General features: G+C 37.8%; 1 protein-coding gene across 10 annotated transcripts in view; it reads left to right on the forward strand.

Moving 5' to 3' along the window:
• lrba (LPS-responsive vesicle trafficking, beach and anchor containing) overlaps positions 1-18,664 on the forward strand; it is a 218,242-nt gene that overhangs the window by 24,350 nt on the left and 175,228 nt on the right. For all 10 annotated transcript variants that reach the window (XM_077569992.1, XM_077569995.1, XM_077569997.1 and 7 more), the window contains exons 9-21: positions 1,373-1,570; positions 2,854-2,987; positions 3,645-3,753; positions 4,748-4,900; positions 6,007-6,175; positions 6,259-6,332; positions 7,138-7,200; positions 7,376-7,473; positions 7,563-7,655; positions 8,976-9,084; positions 9,208-9,289; positions 13,026-13,149; positions 13,247-13,439. In XM_077569992.1, coding sequence (XP_077426118.1) covers positions 1,373-1,570; positions 2,854-2,987; positions 3,645-3,753; positions 4,748-4,900; positions 6,007-6,175; positions 6,259-6,332; positions 7,138-7,200; positions 7,376-7,473; positions 7,563-7,655; positions 8,976-9,084; positions 9,208-9,289; positions 13,026-13,149; positions 13,247-13,439 — 1,599 coding nt within the window. The remainder of the gene's footprint in view (positions 1-1,372; positions 1,571-2,853; positions 2,988-3,644; positions 3,754-4,747; positions 4,901-6,006; positions 6,176-6,258; positions 6,333-7,137; positions 7,201-7,375; positions 7,474-7,562; positions 7,656-8,975; positions 9,085-9,207; positions 9,290-13,025; positions 13,150-13,246; positions 13,440-18,664) is intronic.

Genomic DNA, 18,664 nt, shown 5'->3' on the forward strand with positions numbered 1-18,664 from the left:
GTTACTTCCTCCTCCGTAACTTCAATGTAGGAAGAAGTTGAGGGTCGAGGAGAAGAAGATGAGGGTTGATGAGTATCTTCCTTGGATTTACTAGAAACTGGCCGAAAGAAGCGATCTAACGACGATTGCACAGTTTTCTTCTTTTTTCATCATAAATGATGCGGTAGCACTGTATGGCATCATTCAATTGATTTGCAACCTTTGTGCAACGTTCAAATATTTGGGTCTTGCTGCTCGAAGAGTGCGATGGCTTTATCTATGAGCGACAGGCGTTTCTTCTTCTTCTTCCTCCTCCTCGACACGTTGCTGAGCCTCCAATGCTGGGTGAGCTCTCACAGCGCCAAGCGTCGGTATTAGCGGCGGAAAGAAGCACTACAGTACTCGGAAAAAGGTGCGCAATACAAAATCCAACTTACAGCATCTCTTTCCGAACATTTTTTGACATGCGCGCAGACATGTTTGTATGTACCGTTGTTCGTAACTCGAATGTTTGTAAGTAGGGGAGCGTCTGTAGTTTCTAAAAATATGAAATGACAATTAAATATGCTTACATGTACATCAATGCTTGAATGTATCTTGATTACATGCATTTCAATGGGCGTTTTCCACCACAGCACAGTAATACATACAGACAAACTACATAGCCAGTGCCCTGAAAAGGAAAAGGAAAAAAAAGGTGTTCTACATAGAGAAATGTGAGATCAGTGTTTCGTATACGCTCTAGGGCCTGGTTTAAAAAAAAATAATAATAATTTTTGGGGCTCCCAAAACACTAAAATGCTTTTTGTAGCTACACCGAAATTCATGGATGAGACCTGAGTCTATTAATGTGCTGCCTTGATGAGTTATCCACTAGATTTCTAAAGTGTGTGCTGAGCAGTTTGTTACCACAACTTGCTCATCTGGTCGGTATGTCACTTCAAACTGGAATATTTCCAAAAGCCTTTAAAACTGCCGTCATTTCGTCTTCTAAAAAAATATGACTAGTCTTGATGTTACAATACTGAAAAAACATCAGCCCATTCCAATCCTAGAAAAAGTGATATACCATCAGTTTACTGAAATTCTCCTTTCTGATAATGCTTTTTTTTTTTATCAGACTGTTTTTATGGAAGGATTTTGTTTATTGGAAATAAAATAAATAAATAAAATATGATTCAGTGCGACACACAAGAAAACACAAGAGGCAATAAAGACCACTACTGTCAATTTGGAGTGTTGCAGCTGCATGTTATTTATTCAGTAGTGTTATTTATTCAGGCACCTGAGGGCCGAAACGGAATGACAGCCGACACTTTGTCTGCGGCATCTTTTTTTTTTTTTTTTTTCCTTTTTACTTTTTATATCGCCTCCTCATCTTGTCACTCCTCAGGGCACGTTCAAGTACAAGGCCGAAAGCGACTTGCTGTTTGCCGAGCACCATAAGATGCTGCTGTACGATGGCAAGCTGTCCGCCGCCATCGCTTTTGCGTACAACCCCCGCGCCACCGATGCCCAGCTCTGCCTTGAGTCCTCCCCCAAGGACAACGCCTCTATTTTCGTGCATTCCCCGCATGCACTCATGCTCCAGGTAAACTGCTCAGAATTGCATTGGCTCGTATGGTTTTAATTTTTTTTTTTTGTGAACTACATATACTGTAAATAGTCCACCAGTAAGTAAAAATCCCTAATTCAGATGTGATAGGGATTTTTAGTAGACTTTGTAGTGAACTGCAGTATATAAGTCCACCATATAAAAATCTCTATATATTGATTAGGGAGTAGAAAATGGCTGAATGATTTTGAACACAGTCACTGTATCACGTATCCCCCTCAGCACTGGTGACAAGAGTTTTCTGTACAGCTGCCTCATTAGAGTAGAAGGTTCACCTGCTGGAAATATCTCCAGGTCTGCTTATTACGATGCTCACAAAACTGTACAAGCAGCAATCTTAATGACATGCACTCAACACACACATTGCACTTTTCTCACCTGCTTTTTTCACTCAAGTAGTTGTTGACTTTTCCCTCTCATCAAAGAAAACAAGCTGCCCCACCCCAGCACACTGTGAGAAATGTCAATAAAAAACGAAATGGATATAATAGCCTGTATCTAATTAATCATTATTGTCCATTTCCAATGTCAAAAAGTGGTTGTATGGCAGAGTAGCACAAATAAACATACAAAAAAATGCATAACAATATTCTTATTTATTATTGCCATTTATTTTATTATAATGACAATCTAAATGAATATGGTAATCTTCACATTTCACTTTGTAAATTTGGCCAGCACTGAGTGAGTGACATTAATAATAAATATTGCAACTAAAAAAATTAGGGAGCACTTCGTAACGATTAAAAATAAAATAAATAATTAAGTTCAATAAATGAATACATGTTTTTGTCATGTATAGTTAAATGTATGCAGCACTGAGTGGTTTTTAACAATAAAGAATAATAAAATAAATTGTAAAAAATAGAGAATATTCTTTATTCATTTATTTTATATGATTATAAAATAGAATTTATCTAAATAAATACACACTAAACCAGAAAAGTTAGGACTCCATGTTTTGTCCAAGATACAAACAAGTATCTTTGCTCTTATATATCAGAAATAAAAAAATCCAAATCCAACCAGATTGAACATGCGTGTATCCGCGTATTAGCATATAAATAATTTGACCCAGTTTGTAATATTTTGACAATGTACACAATCTGATCTGTACTGCATGCAGGTTGCAGAGTTAACTTTTGTTCCATTTCTAAGTACTATTAGGCATCACAGGAACACACCAATGATTAACACAGCAATGATTAATAAAGCGATGGCGAAAAGTAACTTGATTGTGGCTTGTTTTGACTGTGCAGGATGTGAAAGCGGTGGTGACTCACTCTGTTCAGAGTGGTATTCACTCCATCGGTGGTGTGCAGGTCCTCTTCCCCCTCTTTGCACAGCTGGACTTCTGCCAGCCCTCCAGCCACGAGCTGGACACCTCTGTCTGGTAACTATGGAAACGCACATACTGTTCACATGTATATAGCGAGATGAGTGCATCGGCACCGTGTATTATCAACTGTAACACGTGGAAATTGTGTGTCGTCGTCAAGTCTGGTACACAAAGCGATTAAAATAACATCTTAAAATAGTTTTACAGAGTGCACACACAAAACAAAATGGCCGACTTCCTGTTCATTCCCAGGCATGGGTCTTTGGGACTTCGGGATCATTTGCCCCCAAAATGGATGCTTAAAACCAAAATGGCCAACTTCCCGTTCTATTTCATGCATGGGACCCTGAGACTTTATTGTGCATTCTGTCATGATAGACATGTCCACACAATTTTGTGTCAATTTTTTCCCCAACTCTCCAGAAGGCACTACTGAGTTTCATTACTAATTCGTTCATTCAGTTTTTTTTTATGCCACTTTCACAATAATAACCTGCGTGTCATTATGGTCTTGTCTCCCTTTCGTCCTTCTCGAGGCGACACTGTGTGTTCCGTCAGCACGGGGGACACGACACCCTCATTCAATCACGTCACATGTCGTATGCGGCCCCCTTCACACTCCGGGCTTTGTCAGCAGCAGCTCACAAAGATTATTGTTCCTGTCTGTCACTGTTGTAACTGTTTTTGTCTTTGTGTGCGTTTGCCTCGTAGCTGCACGCTGCTGTCTTTTGTGATGGAGTTGCTGAAGAACTCTGTGGCCATGCAAGAGCAGGTCCTGGCCTGCAAAGGCTTTCTGGTCATTGGATACACTTTGGAGAAGGTTGGTCAAATTCACAGGATCTACTTGAGTCCTCGTTCTCCCTCCCAAAACATCTGACGAATAAACAAATTCTTAACTCTTTGACTGCCAGACGTTTTCAGAAAAGGGATGCCGTGGGTGCCAGCCGATTTTAAGCATTTTGACTGATTTTTCAAGGTCCATAGAAAATTATGTGTTTGGACTATGGAAACACACATACTGCCAAAACAAGATTGGACTCTCATCTTCCATCAGAAAAAAAAAAGTTTGTTTCTACCTTATTCCGTTTTTGAGTAATCAACAATAGAAAATGGTTAGTTTCACCTGTTTTGAAAAAAAAGAAACGTCTTTTAACGTCTTTGGCACTCCTCCATAGGATTTTACGAAACGTTATTTAACGTTTTTGGCAGTCAAAGAGTTAATAATGATGATGATTATGTTGATGATAATAGAATAAGGAATTAAAATTATATGGCGGATGAATAAATAATGCAAATTTAGAAAAAAGAAAATCACTATTTTCATAAATTTCTTAGTTATTTACACTACTTGCGTTCCTGATCAGAGAAAAAGATGTTTTAATTTTGACATTTATAACAAGTCCAAAAATAATGGATGTCCAGTTTTAGTCTCGTACCATAATGTATTTTCAAGTTTTGGTCATTTCACCACATTTATGAAGTGTGTGTATAAAGTGTTATAAAATGGCAAAACATCAAGAAGCTCATTGGAATTGAAGGATTACACATTAAAGCACTTCATAATAGTGTTTGGTCTCAACAATAGAATATTTTTTTGAAGTACTAGCACTTTATTCTATGTATACACAGAATTGAACTTAAGCGCTTGGTGTTAACTTTGCTTTGATTCCCAGTCAAACAGACTTCATATAATTCCGCATTTTCCACTATCTGAAGGTCACCGCTGTGTTTGTGTGCTTGGCGAAACGGCCTTTGCGATTCTTCACAGACACCATCACCTCCCTTTTGTGTCTCTTGTTTGTATCCCGCTGCAGTCGTCCAAGGTGCACGTGACGCGGTCCGTCCTCGACATCGTGCTGGCCTTCTCCAGGTACCTGAGCAACTTGCAGAACGGCATCCTGCTGCTCAAGCAGCTGTGTGACCACATTCTGTTCAATCCCGCCATTTGGATCCATGCCACCGCCAAGGTAACAACGCCATATGGCAGACATGCTTGGTTTATACTCTTAACAGGACCAGAGTTGGGTAGAGCAGTTAAAAATTGTATTCAAAAGTATGATTCAAGTATCAGTTAAGAAATAAAATTAGATTTGGCACAATCACAATGGCAGCATGATAATAACAATAACAATGCAATAATAGTTGCTGTAATTGTTTGACTAAAATTGATTTAAAAATAATTATGTAAGAAAAAAGAAGAAAAATACTACCAAAAGACTGGCAGTCCATACTGTACCAATGATGTGAAATATTAAAAAAAAAGTACACAGTATTTTATGACATATTTAGTGTAGAAAGTCAGGAAGAAATTAAGATATACAAATATGATGAATCAGACAAAAATCTTTTTGTGATGTGTAACATTGACTTCAATTTTGTTAATAAAAACAATTTACATAAAAAATACATGATTGTGACATTGTGTGGGGGGGGGTGGTACAACATAATATTTAAAATAAACACTTATTTACACACAGGTACATTTTATTATTAAAACATAGTTTGAAAATATTTTTGATGCTTTTCAATTTTAAATATTTTCTTAACTCTTTGACTGCCAAAAACGTTAAATAACGTTGAGTAAAATCCTATGGAGTCGTGCCAAAGACGTTAAAAGACGTTTTTTCAAAACAGAGGTGAAACTAACCATTTTCTATTGTTGATTACTGAAAAACGGAATAAGGTAGAAACAAACTTTTTTTTCTGATGAAAGATGAGAGTCCAATCTTTCATTTGGTAGTATGTGTGTTTCCATAGTCCAAACACATAATTTTCTGTGGACCTTGAAAGATCAGTCAAAAATGCTTAAATTGGCTGGCACCCACGGCATCCCTTTTCTGAAAACGTCTGGCAGTCAAAGAGTTAATGTTATTTCAATATTCTTGTAAATAATTATTACTCTATTAAAATACTTAACATTTATTTTCATGAATATTAGCAATTTTCAAATAATTTTTTTTCTATACATTTTAAATTCCGCCCATTGGGCTACATGGAAGCTGACAAGCTTCCTACTGCTTCAAATCCAAAGTGCAATAAAGTTGTCTCCTCTCCCTTTGATGTTCCCTCACAGGTGCAGCTGACTCTGTACACGTACCTGGCCACTGAGTTCATCAGCACCGTCAACATCTACAACGCCATCCGCCGGGTGGGCACCGTGCTGCAGGTCATGCACACGCTCAAGTACTACTACTGGGTGGTCAATCCGCAGGACCGCAGCGGCGTCGTGCCCAAAGGACTCGGTAAGAGAGCGCCCAGTGCACGATTCATCGTGTGGCGTTCACATCAAACAATCGACAAACTTTCTGCTTCCGATGTTTTCAAGATGGTCCGAGGCCAAAGGAAATGCCGGCTTTGCGAGCCTTTCTGCTTTTATTTGTCAAGCAGCTCATAATGAAGGTAAGCTAGCAGTAGTGTTAATTTTATCAGCCATATTTAAATTGAGTCTCAGTTTTAGTCCAAAATCACATAACAGATGCTCACTTTAATAGCATGTCGTGATAGCATAATGGTTAGTATAATAATTAGCCATTATGGTGTCATGGAAATGACCAATGAAGCTCTATGTAGCTGCTTGATACAATACTACACAGAAACACTATCATGTCAAAGCCAAAAGGTAAGCAGACGCTAGCTCCGCCCCCGGTCGTCACGGTAACAATAGCCGCACTCTCCATCATCATTTTCTTTTGAGTGTCGTGGTTGTCATGTGTACTGGCCCCCATATATTAATGTTGTAATATGATCAATTACAAGGTTTGCAGATATTTACACACAGATTCATTTATAAGTATAATCGTGCAAATCAACTTTTTGAAACGCCACCTCATTGACTAGTTTTGAGTGACAAAATATTGACAGCTTGTCTTTAATTTCAGTTTTTATCATTATTTTTTTTTATACAACGTGATGTTTTGGCACTGCTTCACTATTCTAATGTAGTACAATGTAGAGACAGTTTTCTTAACACAATTATACTTTTACCAGAATATCAGATTTAGCAATATATTAGGCAAGGTACTCGGGTAGATTTCTAAGTTAATGAAAACATGATGCTTTTATTAAATTGTAACCAGCTCGACGCTAGTAAAAAAATAAAAAATAAAAAATAAAAAGTAGGCTGCTGGCATCTCCACCAGCTCCATGTTCAGACTTGCTTGAAGACATTTTTAATCATGATGAAACCTGTCCAATGTTGTTTCAGGACAACGGTGTGAAGGAAGATGAACTCCAGAGCATCCTCAACTATCTCCTCACCATGCATGAGGTGAGCGTGCAAAATCGCCACTAGATGGCACCGTTGTTCAACACTTGCTGTCGCTATGAAAAACACAGGCACACAAATTCCCAACTGCATCTCTGTGAATATTTGGCTCTACATGGTACATAAATATAATAACATTTTAAAACATGAGACATAAAACTTGTCTTTGTCCTAATAGGATGACAACCTCATGGATGTGCTGCAGTTGCTGGTGGCACTGATGTCTGAACACCCCGGATCCATGGTGCAGGCCTTCGACCAGCGTAACGGCATTCGGTATAGCAGTCGTACACACGCAGATGTTTTCATATTGCCCGTCGATGGCTTCATGTGAAATGTTCTTTCATTCTTGGTCTTTGTTGCAGTGTGATTTACAAGCTTCTGGCATCCAAAAGTGAAGGGATCAGAGTGCAGACACTCAAAGTGTTGGGATACTTCCTCAAATATTTGTCACCCAAGTAAGCAAAACGTCTTTTATGAATATATTGAATGGACAGAAGACATTTAGTTTGTGAATACACAGCATTTGCGAATAAAACCACTCAGGGCCGCACTCATTTGAAGAGTACCAGAGGCCTTTATTGTAGAAATACAGTTTGGTAAAATATTATGATATATTTTTTTTCTCCTTCACAAATGACAAGAGTACAATATAGTTTTAGAATGTAAAACATTTGATATTTCTTTGCAAATAGGGATAAGGCCTTGAATTATAAAAAATATATATTCTTTGTCCAAACATTGGAGGAAGCGTTTCATTATGCGAAAACTGTTTTAGAATAATATGAAATTATAAATACGTAATATTGTCTATAAATCGAGGGGGGATGTAATTGCAGTTTTCTAATATAAAAATATTTTTTTATTTTTATTTTTATAGAGCTCAGTATTGTTCATTCGATTTGACATGTCATCATTGCTCTCCTTTTTTATTTTTTATTATTATATTTTTAATATATATATATATATTTTTATTTATTTATTTATTTATTTATTTATTTATTTTTTATTTTTTTTGTATGTGGGTGAGAATGTGTATGTGCGTGCGAGCGTGTGTGTATTCATCAGTTCACCTAAAACCTATTAAAAAAAAATCCCATACTAATAATATAATATGATAATAAATTGCCAAATGCAGAAACATCAATGTAAGTTATCACAATGTGGTGGCTCTCACTAACAGGCAGAATTAAGTAACCAGAATTAGGTTAAAAAATTCTATATACGTAGACCATGTTTCTATAAATTTTGATATATGGTTTTTATTTGAATTGAATATTTTTATAAAAATATTTTCTAATGAAAAGGAGAGGCCTAATTATCCCAATACAGAGAACTGTATATTGTATTTCACAAATCAGCTCAAAAACCTTTAATTGTACAATGCAGATTTATTAAAAATTGAAATTGTATATATTTTACATAAATGACAAAGGAGATATGTGTACAATTATCACACAGTCACACATAAAGGCATTTATTTATATATCAATAGTAGTTATATTTCTGTTATACATATTTTTCCCCAAATAGATCGAATGCTGCAATCAGTACAAATGCAGTTTTATTCTGATAATCACAATTTTTAACTCTCCCCAACCTATAAAATGTAGAATGCAACCGTATTTAATCCGATTTTGATGCTACATTTACTTTGAATACATAGCATCATAATATTTGTTTGCTGATACTTTAATTCCTGCACTTATTGATTCATCCGAAAATGTTAATGCTGCGGAATTTCTTCCTTGTTTTGAATCTGTTGTTGTTTTCATCAGGAGGAAGTCTGAGATCATGCTTAGTCACAGTCTCTTCTCCTTGCTCACGGAGCGCCTGATGCTCCACTCAGCCCAGTTTTCCATGACCACCTACAATGTGCTCTTTGAGGTCAGATTACCTTCAGTAAAGCAATATTATGATGCGTATAACAGGACAGTGCATAACAATGTGAATGTATTGTTTTGTGTGTGTTTTTTTTAATTTTTTTTTTTACCTCCATTCCGTCTTCAGATCCTCGCTGAGCAGATCTGCACACAAGTGATCCATAAACAGCATCCGGACCCCGACTCCACTGTGAAGATCATCAACCCACGTAAGTGGCTCTCCTTAAATCACCTCCTTGCCATATAGCACATCAACTGTATGGCTCCCTGCTGCACGGCAACCCCATGGAAGCAGTTGCCATGCACAGGTCCAACAAATGAAACGCATAAATTTTGCCACATCAGTGTGTAGTTTTTTTCCTGTTCATTTTTTTTTTTTTTTAAATCCTCCTGTGTAAATGAAAAAAAATGGACCACCACTGCCCTTCCTTCCTTTTTATAGTCCAGGACGTGTTGGATTTAATTCAAAGATAAGGAAAGTATTGAGAATAATGATCACAGTTGGGGGTTGTTAAATCCTCACTATTCCAAATAAGCCTTTCTGTAAAAAATGGTTGTATTGTATATAACAACAGTCTGTTAAATGCATGTAATGACAAATTTTGTTTATTATTTTTTTAATTGCTCTCCAACAATAAAAGAAGGACAATAATGCTCAGAAAGAAAATTGGAGATTCATAATTGGAGATAACAAAATCACAGTATGCACCTTGCTATAATCGGGGACACAAGTGCTCTTTTGTGTGAACAGGAACCGATTTAATGACATTTAAAATGAAACAATTACCTTGAGCTATAAATTCTCTACTAAGTAAAATGATCTCAAATAAACAGTCATTTACGGTATACTATTGGTATCAGCTAAAAAAAAAAAAAAAAAAAAGGCTTGGCACGCCAAGAGAGCTTTTACTACTAAATTATAAAATTATATTATAACTCATTCCCTCCCAGCCATTTTCACTAAAGCAATCCCCTTCACTCACGGTTGTTTTACTGGATATTGACAGATTTTGCACGGCCCACAGAATATTGTGTTCTATTGCTATAAAAACATGGAACCTACCAAAAGAAAGATTAGAGTCTCTTCTTTCATCAGGAAAAAAAGGTACATTTTTATCTGTTAACGTTTTGCAGCAATTAGCATTAGAATAGCTAAGAGTCATCATTATTCACAAATCTATTTAAAAAGTAAGAGAGTAAAAGAGCTCTTTTTCAAACATGGTCCTGGTTCATCTCTTTTGCTCTTCAGCCACCTGCTGGCCATTTGTTTATATAACTACCGTTGCTTTAACCGTTTTTTTTTTTTTTTTACAGTTGAGAGGCTGCATCAAAGCCTTCTGTATGCTCCGGCATAAAAACAAACAGAAAAAAACGTATAAATACGTCTTTGGGGCATTTAAAATAGAAAATATTTATACGTTTTTGGGAGTAAATGAGTTAATAACATAGTAAACCACTGTTACATTACAGACTGTTTCAAAATTAATGCTGCAGTTAAAACGGCTTAATGATTTAATTAAGGAATCACACACAGAAAAAACCAACTAAATTTGAGTTAACAAAAAAAATACTACAATTTAATGCAGTGTAATGTTCTAATAAGGTTAATGCCCGAACACTACTATGTAACTGTATTTAGGCAGCTGTTCTTTTACATACCACTAAAGGGCGCCTACGAATAACTAGCACTACCTCACAAGTCAAAAATTTGCGAATTGCATCGTATTTCACAAATGTGGACTATTGATCTCAGTCCACATGTGTATGTGTGTGTTATTTATAATCTAGAGTCTTGAAAATGGCTTGCTCTCTTTGACGATGCAATGCTAATGGTTGAACAAACCTGCCGTTTTTGGGGTCCCCTGAAAAGTGTGACGGTTTTGGAGATACAATGAATCGGCCCGACATCAGTAACGTCTAGAATAAAGGATCCTCTGTATTCTGTTATGGTTTTACTGGATCCCTTGTCCTCGTTTCTATTTCTACACATGAACACATGTAGTCAGTCAGTACATTTTTTTCGAATGAGCTCAAGCAAGCTTCTTTAATGTGACAAGGTCCGGCTGCAGTCCCACGCTGATTATGTGCAGCCACGGCTGTGTCAAAAAAGCGTCCCAGCCGGGCCAGATCACTTTGTACGAGTGGCGGTCTGCTCCCCCCCCCCCCCCGCACCTTTTCTTGATTTTAATCTGTGACAAAGTCTCAAAACGGCCCTCTGATTGCAGTCTTTAGGAACGTCAGAGCCAATCAAACCGCACCGAGGAAGTGCCGTTTCCCTCAAATTAACTTGGAAAAACAAGACGGGAGGTTTTTACGCCATGCCGCCGCCGCCGTCCTCTTGCTGGGGTAATTTTCTGGCGGTGAAGGTTCAGCGACTCGTAATTTGCACGACTTTAGGCGTAGAAATGACGACGGAGCTAAGAGGCGACGGTTAGCACTGAGGTCTGAAGAGGCGAATGTAACCTAAACCCCAACAACAGTTGACATTGTCTTGGTAATTCATCTGCACTGGAGCCAAAGCTCCTACGGGGGCCCAAGCAATACCTAAAGCATTACTGTAAGATAGCCATCTATACGCTAAATGCTCTCTTCTGTGCGCCCATGTTTCGGAGTTTGGATTGTTTGTGACAGAATGATTTGCACGTTGTGTTCAATCTTGTACGGACAGTTGATGTAAAAAGTCTACACACCCTTGTTCAAATGCCAGCTTTTTGCAATATAAAAAAATTACACCAGGATAAATAAATCAAATACTTATTAATTGACCTATAGGAATAACTCAAGTGAAAAGTATTTTTTTTAAGTAAAAAAATAGATAATAAATAAAAAAGGAAATTTAAAGCATATACTGTATAAAAAATAAAAAAATTGGTTGCACAAGTGGGCACACCCTCTTATAACTTGGGATGTGACTGTGCTCAGATTTATCCAGTCACATTCAAACATTGGAGTAAGCAACAACCGCCACCATTTAAAGTTCAGATGTTCTAAGTGGCTTTGCCTGACATTTTTGACAAGTCATGCTTCGCAGAAAGCTTCCACATCTTCAGAGTTGTGGAAAAAGTCTTGAAATGATTTAGCTTGGTTCCCTGTTTTTATATCACAAAAACCTGGCATTTGAAAAAAAGTGTAGATTTGTTATATTCACTTGATGTGTTGAATGATAGACAATACCATATTTATAGTAGAGCGTTAGAACAAAAATATTACAGTTTGGTACCTAGCTTGGTCCTATGGTTGATGGTTTTCTTCACATTGGGTACAGTAAGAGTAAATGGAACCAAAATAGCTACATCTAAATCGAAACAGAAATGAAGAGCTGTAAATTCTCCAATAAATTCGATTTTCACTTTTTCTTTCTTCTTCTAAATATCTGACAGAATTCCTACCTTTTTTTTTAAACTTTTTTTTTCCCCACATAGAATGAAAACCCACATCAAAAATGTCATTTTTCTCCCAAAAAGTAATCTAATAGTATTATGACTTGGTTGTTGTAATATTGTCCACAGAAATGACAAAAAATTACAACTTTGTCACAAGACATACAAACATTTGATTCTATTGTGTTCACGTTAATGCTGTCATGCTCAACTTTGTCTCCTTGAATCCTGACTCCTTGAAAAGACATTGATCTCGTTTTAGACTATTCTCAAAATATACTGACTGAAAAATAAAATTTTATTCTGAATCTTATATATATAAAATATATAAAAGGATGTGCAAAGTTATGACTTTTTCATTGCAAAATTAAAATTATTATTTTTTGTTTAACAACAAAAATTCAACAATAAATTAATTTTTTTCTGAACTCCCCCCAAATTTAATGTTGTAATTGACTCTTTTCCATTCTCAAAAAATATAATTTTAATCCACTAATACTAAAAAAAAAAAAAAAAACCCCGCTTTTAGCAATATTTTAGAAACACTTTTATATCTATTTTTCAGAGATTCTGAAGGTCATAGCCGCCTTGCTGAAGAACACGCCGCTGTCGCCCGAGAGCATGGAGGTGCGCAAGGTGTTCTTGTCGGACATGATCAAGCTGTTTAACAACAGCCGAGACAACCGCAGGTAACACGCGTGTTCACACACATACACGGACACGGGCACACCCGCAGTATATGCGTGCGCTCCTAACGCGGCGTCTCCCCCCCCCCCCCCCCCCAAGGAGCCTCCTGCAGTGCTCCGTGTGGCAGGAGTGGATGCTGTCGCTCTGCTTCACCAGCCCGCGCAACAGCGAGGAGCAGAAAGTCACCGAGATGGTGTACGCCGTCTTCCGCATCCTGCTCTACCACGCCATCAAGTACGAATGGGGCGGCTGGCGCGTCTGGGTGGACACACTGTCCATCACCCACGCCAAGGTCAGAGAGCTCGTCATGGCCCACACACATTTGCCCAAGTTAGAGATTCCTTATTCATCAATCATGTCATATGTTTCATTCTTACTTACAAGGATTACATGTTAAGAGGCAACATTAGCATCACATGGAAATGGAAAAAAAATATGATTGGTCCCAAAATTATTTTCTTTTATTAATTTGAATGTGAATTAATTACACTATAGGGGACCACTTGTGCAGAAGGTGAGGGATAGCGACCCCAACTGGACAAAAAATATTACCTGCACCTCGAATGCCTATTTTGTATTAGCACTGCTCAAATTAAAATTTCACATTTAAATTTTGATGATTTGTACAAAAAAAAAAAAAAAAAAAATCAAAGTGTTTATAAGAGTATGGGAAAGACTATATAAGTCTTAACAACATAATAAGTCATGAAGCTTCAACATAAATATATTGTCCCTTTTTTTGTGGGACGTTGACAATGTAACCTTTGCGAATGTTAGAGGCCAAAGTAGCGGCGTGGGTGGGGGGTGGGTGGGGTGTTATATTTTAACTTTGTGTTCAGAACTTCAGATCAACTGTACAAAACATTAGCACACCTTTCATCCTAACTGAAGCTGTCCCATTAGAGTAACACCATAAGCAGTCAATCAGCTTCTCTCTGCTCTTTATTTACATATAGAATAGCTTTCATTCACAGATGGAAATCAACCGCTGGCACTTCTTATTTGCAAAAAAGCGTATTTCAGGCCTTGAAGAAAGTCATTGTGGCTATCGCGTTACGTTCATCTGTTCCAAAACGGCAAAGTAACCGTGGGACGGTGTGGGATTGTGGTCTGGGTGGGTGGGGAAGGGAGGGGGGGGGGTAGTTAAAAGCCCCGCCAGAGTGAAGGGTGAGTTAAAGATGTGCTTGTGATGTGAGGCACCCACTTGACACAGTGTGGGCGCAGGGAATGTTAGTAGCCTGTAGGGGGCGCAGGCAGACTGTGGGACTGTGAGTGTGTGTGTGCGTCCATGTGCATACTTTTGGACTAAAATAAAATGCGTATGAAGTGACTGCTGTCTTACAGTACACCACTATAACTGATTTATATTATTGATTGCAACAATAATAGGCAATTTTGTTTATTTGTAATTGTTTACATTTTCTTCAAATATTATAAAACATTGAGCTTTATCTCTTTTTGAAATGTATATTTATCCAAAGTATTTATTATTATTATTTTTTGTTTGTTTTTTTTCCTTGGAGCGCTCAGTATTGTTCATTCGGTAATTTTACCGATTTGACATGTTTTTTTTATTTTATAAATTTTTATTTTGTATGTAGGTGAGCATGTGCGTGTTTGTGTGCGTGCGTGTGTATTCATTAGTTCACCTAAAACCTATTAAAAATCCCATACCGTTCACCTAAACCGAATACTTCAGAATCCAGCTAGAGTCGTGAGGTTGTCAGGAGACCCGAGGAAGGATCAAAGAAAAGAAAGGAAAGTGAAATCCAGCACCGACCAGTTGTTCTGCTTTTTATCATTACTATTTTGTATATTTTATGTAATTGACAGCACGGTGTTGCCTGGTTAGCGCATCCGCCTCACAGTGCAGTGGTCATGGGTTCGAATCCGGGCTCCAGCCTTCCTTGTGTGGGGGTTTGCATGTTCTCCCAATACCGATGTGGGTTTTCTCTGGGTACTCTGTTTTCCTTCCATATTCCCAAAACATGCAGGCAGGGTTTAATGATCAATGAATACGCTCCATTGGTGTGATTGTGAGAATGAAAAGGTTGTTTGTCTATTTGTACCCTGCGATTGGCTGGCTGGCAACCAGTTCAGGGTTAACCCTGCCTCTCTCCCAAAGTGCGCCCACGGTCCAACTCGGGATAAGCGGTATGGAGAATGAATGTAATTGAATATGCAACCATGGCTACATTAAATTTAAGATATGATACTTTTTATATATAATTATATGTCATTTTATATTATATAATTCTTATTATTATAGCACAAACATGACTACATGATATTTTAACGTTATTATCCACTTTAAATTGTATTTTTGGGTTTTCTCAGTGAGCCATGTGGCGTCCATTTTGTCCAGAGTCCAAGTCGCCAAATGTCGTTCTTTGCTTCCCAAGAAGGCTACTAAGAGAGAGTGTGTAACTAAAGCGTGTCTCACGTTTTTACATGGCCATGAAGCAACAACATGCTTCATTCATTATCCCTAAGAAATTAATGATAACGTCTTATTCAGAATCTCACTTAAGTTTAAAGGTTTTTTTCTTTGCCCGTAATGCACTTCTTCTCAAAGCTTAATAGAATTGTTTTTTTTTTTTTTGTTTTTTTTTTGCGTAATCCTACTGACTGAAAGCAAAAAATATCGGCTATAAAAACATAAGCCCTGCGTGTACAGTAGCTCTTGTAAGATTCCAGCTCTATACACACACACACACACACACTTACGACTGCTCTGATTCGCCACAAAAGATACATGCATGCGCTATAAAAAAAGCTAAAGAAACTCAATTGCAATTTTATTGTCCCGTTTGATAGATTTCCTGCCACCTTTGTAGCGCGAGAGCTGTTTGTCACTGTTGTTCTCTCCTCCCACTGCTGCAGGGCTGTGTGTGTGTGTGTGTGTGTGCGCGCATGTGTGTGTGTCTTTGAAAACGAGTCGCGCACATTCTCGCCTTTTCCCTCTCGAGGAAGCCCTTCTTCTATCCGACGCCTCCATTGAATATTCATCGGAGTGGCGCGGGACTAGTCGGAGGAACGAGGCCTCATAAATACGAGCAATCCTCACGAGAGCGAACGCGCCTTGGCAAATATGTTCCCACTTCATGATTTAGTTTCTTTAGCATCAAAAAAAAAATGGCGACAACCCATCCCAAGGTGTGTTTACCACAATCCTCTTTTGTTCTGGCTCTGTAATCTGCTGCATGTTTGTCTTGAATTTGATGGAATACACACACAGGACAATGGAGCCAATTTTGAGTATTTTTCACTCCTTGTCGGCAAAGACATCATTATCAGTTGTCTGGAAACGATTAACCTGATTATCCTCTGCCGTTGGGTGTTTTTAGAGTGAATTCCCCCACACTCCCACCGATCAGTTTGGAAAACAGCCAGGGCTGGTAATCATGTATTTTGAAAGTGGTCAATATTTATGATCACAATTCTTGTGTTACATGAAAAATACAAAAAAATAAAAATAAAATAAAAAAAAAACCCAGCACATTTAAAATAAAGAAAAACACTGGAAATGAGAAAATATTAGATTATAAACATTAGAAAGTACTTTACAAATGTTACATAAAAATACAAAATTATGAGAAAAAAAAAAGTAAAATATATTAGAAAATAATCCCAAAATATTAAAAAGATATTGAAAATCCTGTAAAATGAAGTCAGGTATTCATTTCTAAATCCATTTCACTCACAGGGGCGTGCATCTGTCCAGTAAAAGATGATTCGATATGTATATCAATACATGTGGTACGATTGGATTCAAGGACCAATATAAAATAGCTCAGTTTTATGATGCAACTTTTTTGTTGTTGTCATTTTACAATATGAACGAACATGTCAGTATTGTAAATGTGGCGTTTCCTTCAAAAATCCAAATAAATACTTTGCAGCACAAGTCACTACTGTCGCTGTGCTATATCGTTATCCCACCCCCTCAACAAAAGTTAGCGCAGGTGTGTGCATTGCCACAACAGCCCCCTCATTTGGTGGCCCCCTCGTCTGCCTCCCCTTGTACACAAATCACCCTGACAATCTCCCTTTGTCCTTCACACTTACACTGTGGAAGATGTATTTTTTTTTCCAGGAGTTTGCTATTTGTTTTTTGTGTTACTTACAAACCCACCTGGCATCTGTCAAACTACCACTGCAGTACTTGGAGACATTGATTTTGGTGGAGGAGTTGCATCTGGTTAATTGGATTAGAGCCACGCTGGAAGAAAACTGCTTTGCGCTTTAGTTTTGTTTATTGACCTAAACAGGCAAGCAGACCCAGTCTTCACTACCTGGTTAGCTTGTGAACCTTTTCATTTTTGGATTTCACTGAAGCAACCCCCTTCGCTCCCGGCTGGATTTTGACTGATTTTGCAAGGCCCACAGAATATTGTGTTCTATTGCTAAAAAGACATGGAACCTACCAAGAGAAAGATTAGAGTCACTTCTTTCATCACGAAAAAAAAGTTTTGTTTCGGTGTCCGTTTTGCAGCAATTAGCGTTAGAATTTAAGTTAAGTTATAAGTTTCATCAATATTCACAGTCCTGGTGAAAAAAAAAAGGTTTTTGCAACATGGCCAGAACTGATCTCTTATACTCTGCTGCCACCTGCTGGCTGTTTTTTGAATAACTACCATTGCTTTAAGCCACCTCTTCATGTCAGAAGTTGCATCAGAGCCTTCTGTCTACTCTTGCTTAAAAACAACACACCAAAAACGTGTAAATACGTTTTTGGGAATAAAGGACAAAGTATTAAAAACGTGTTTCCACATTTTTGGATTTGAATGAGTTAATGGCTAGCAGTCATGCAAGAAGTGGGACAACTGAGTCATCGTTTCAGGAAAGATGGAAATGGTAAGCGTTTTGAGGCTTCCGAAGCACTGCGTGGCTCCGTGTGGACGTAACGCAGAAAGGATTAAAAACAAACATTGGGCTTCACTGAAACTCATTTCCGTGTGGACGTGGTCTAAGTTCCGGATTGTCTGTGAGGCAGTGAAATTGTCTAAGTGTGATTTGCGATTGAATGGGTGGGGCATACGGTTTGTCTGTGGGTGCGGGACGATTGTTGAGCAAAACACCAATTGGATACATATTTGGTCTCTTGTTACATCGGGCCGACGGTTACCGTGGCAATAGCGATTCGAAATTGAATTTGCTGCATTCAGTAGCTTTAATTTCCTTCATGGTATAAAGTACAGTATATCTTCCTATCTTGGCATATCTTATCACATTGTACCATTACTTGTTGTATCATACATTTAAATTAATTGTATCGTATCATACTGTATTCCATACTTAATTTCCTTCATGACATTAACTATAGCTAGCTATGTTATAATGTATCTTATTATCATCATACCCTCATCTCCTTTTTGTCTTGTAACGTTTTTGAAGCGTGACAACCAACACCGTTTGAGTCCAGCATGTTCGTACCCACTCCGCCCTACCACATCATTTCCACAGCAACTGGAATGCAGCCTTTTAATTGTGAGAACTAGCCTAAAGTCCAATTAA

This window comes from Vanacampus margaritifer, chromosome 7, assembly GCF_051991255.1.
Source record: "Vanacampus margaritifer isolate UIUO_Vmar chromosome 7, RoL_Vmar_1.0, whole genome shotgun sequence".
Lineage (NCBI taxonomy): Eukaryota > Metazoa > Chordata > Actinopteri > Syngnathiformes > Syngnathidae > Vanacampus > Vanacampus margaritifer.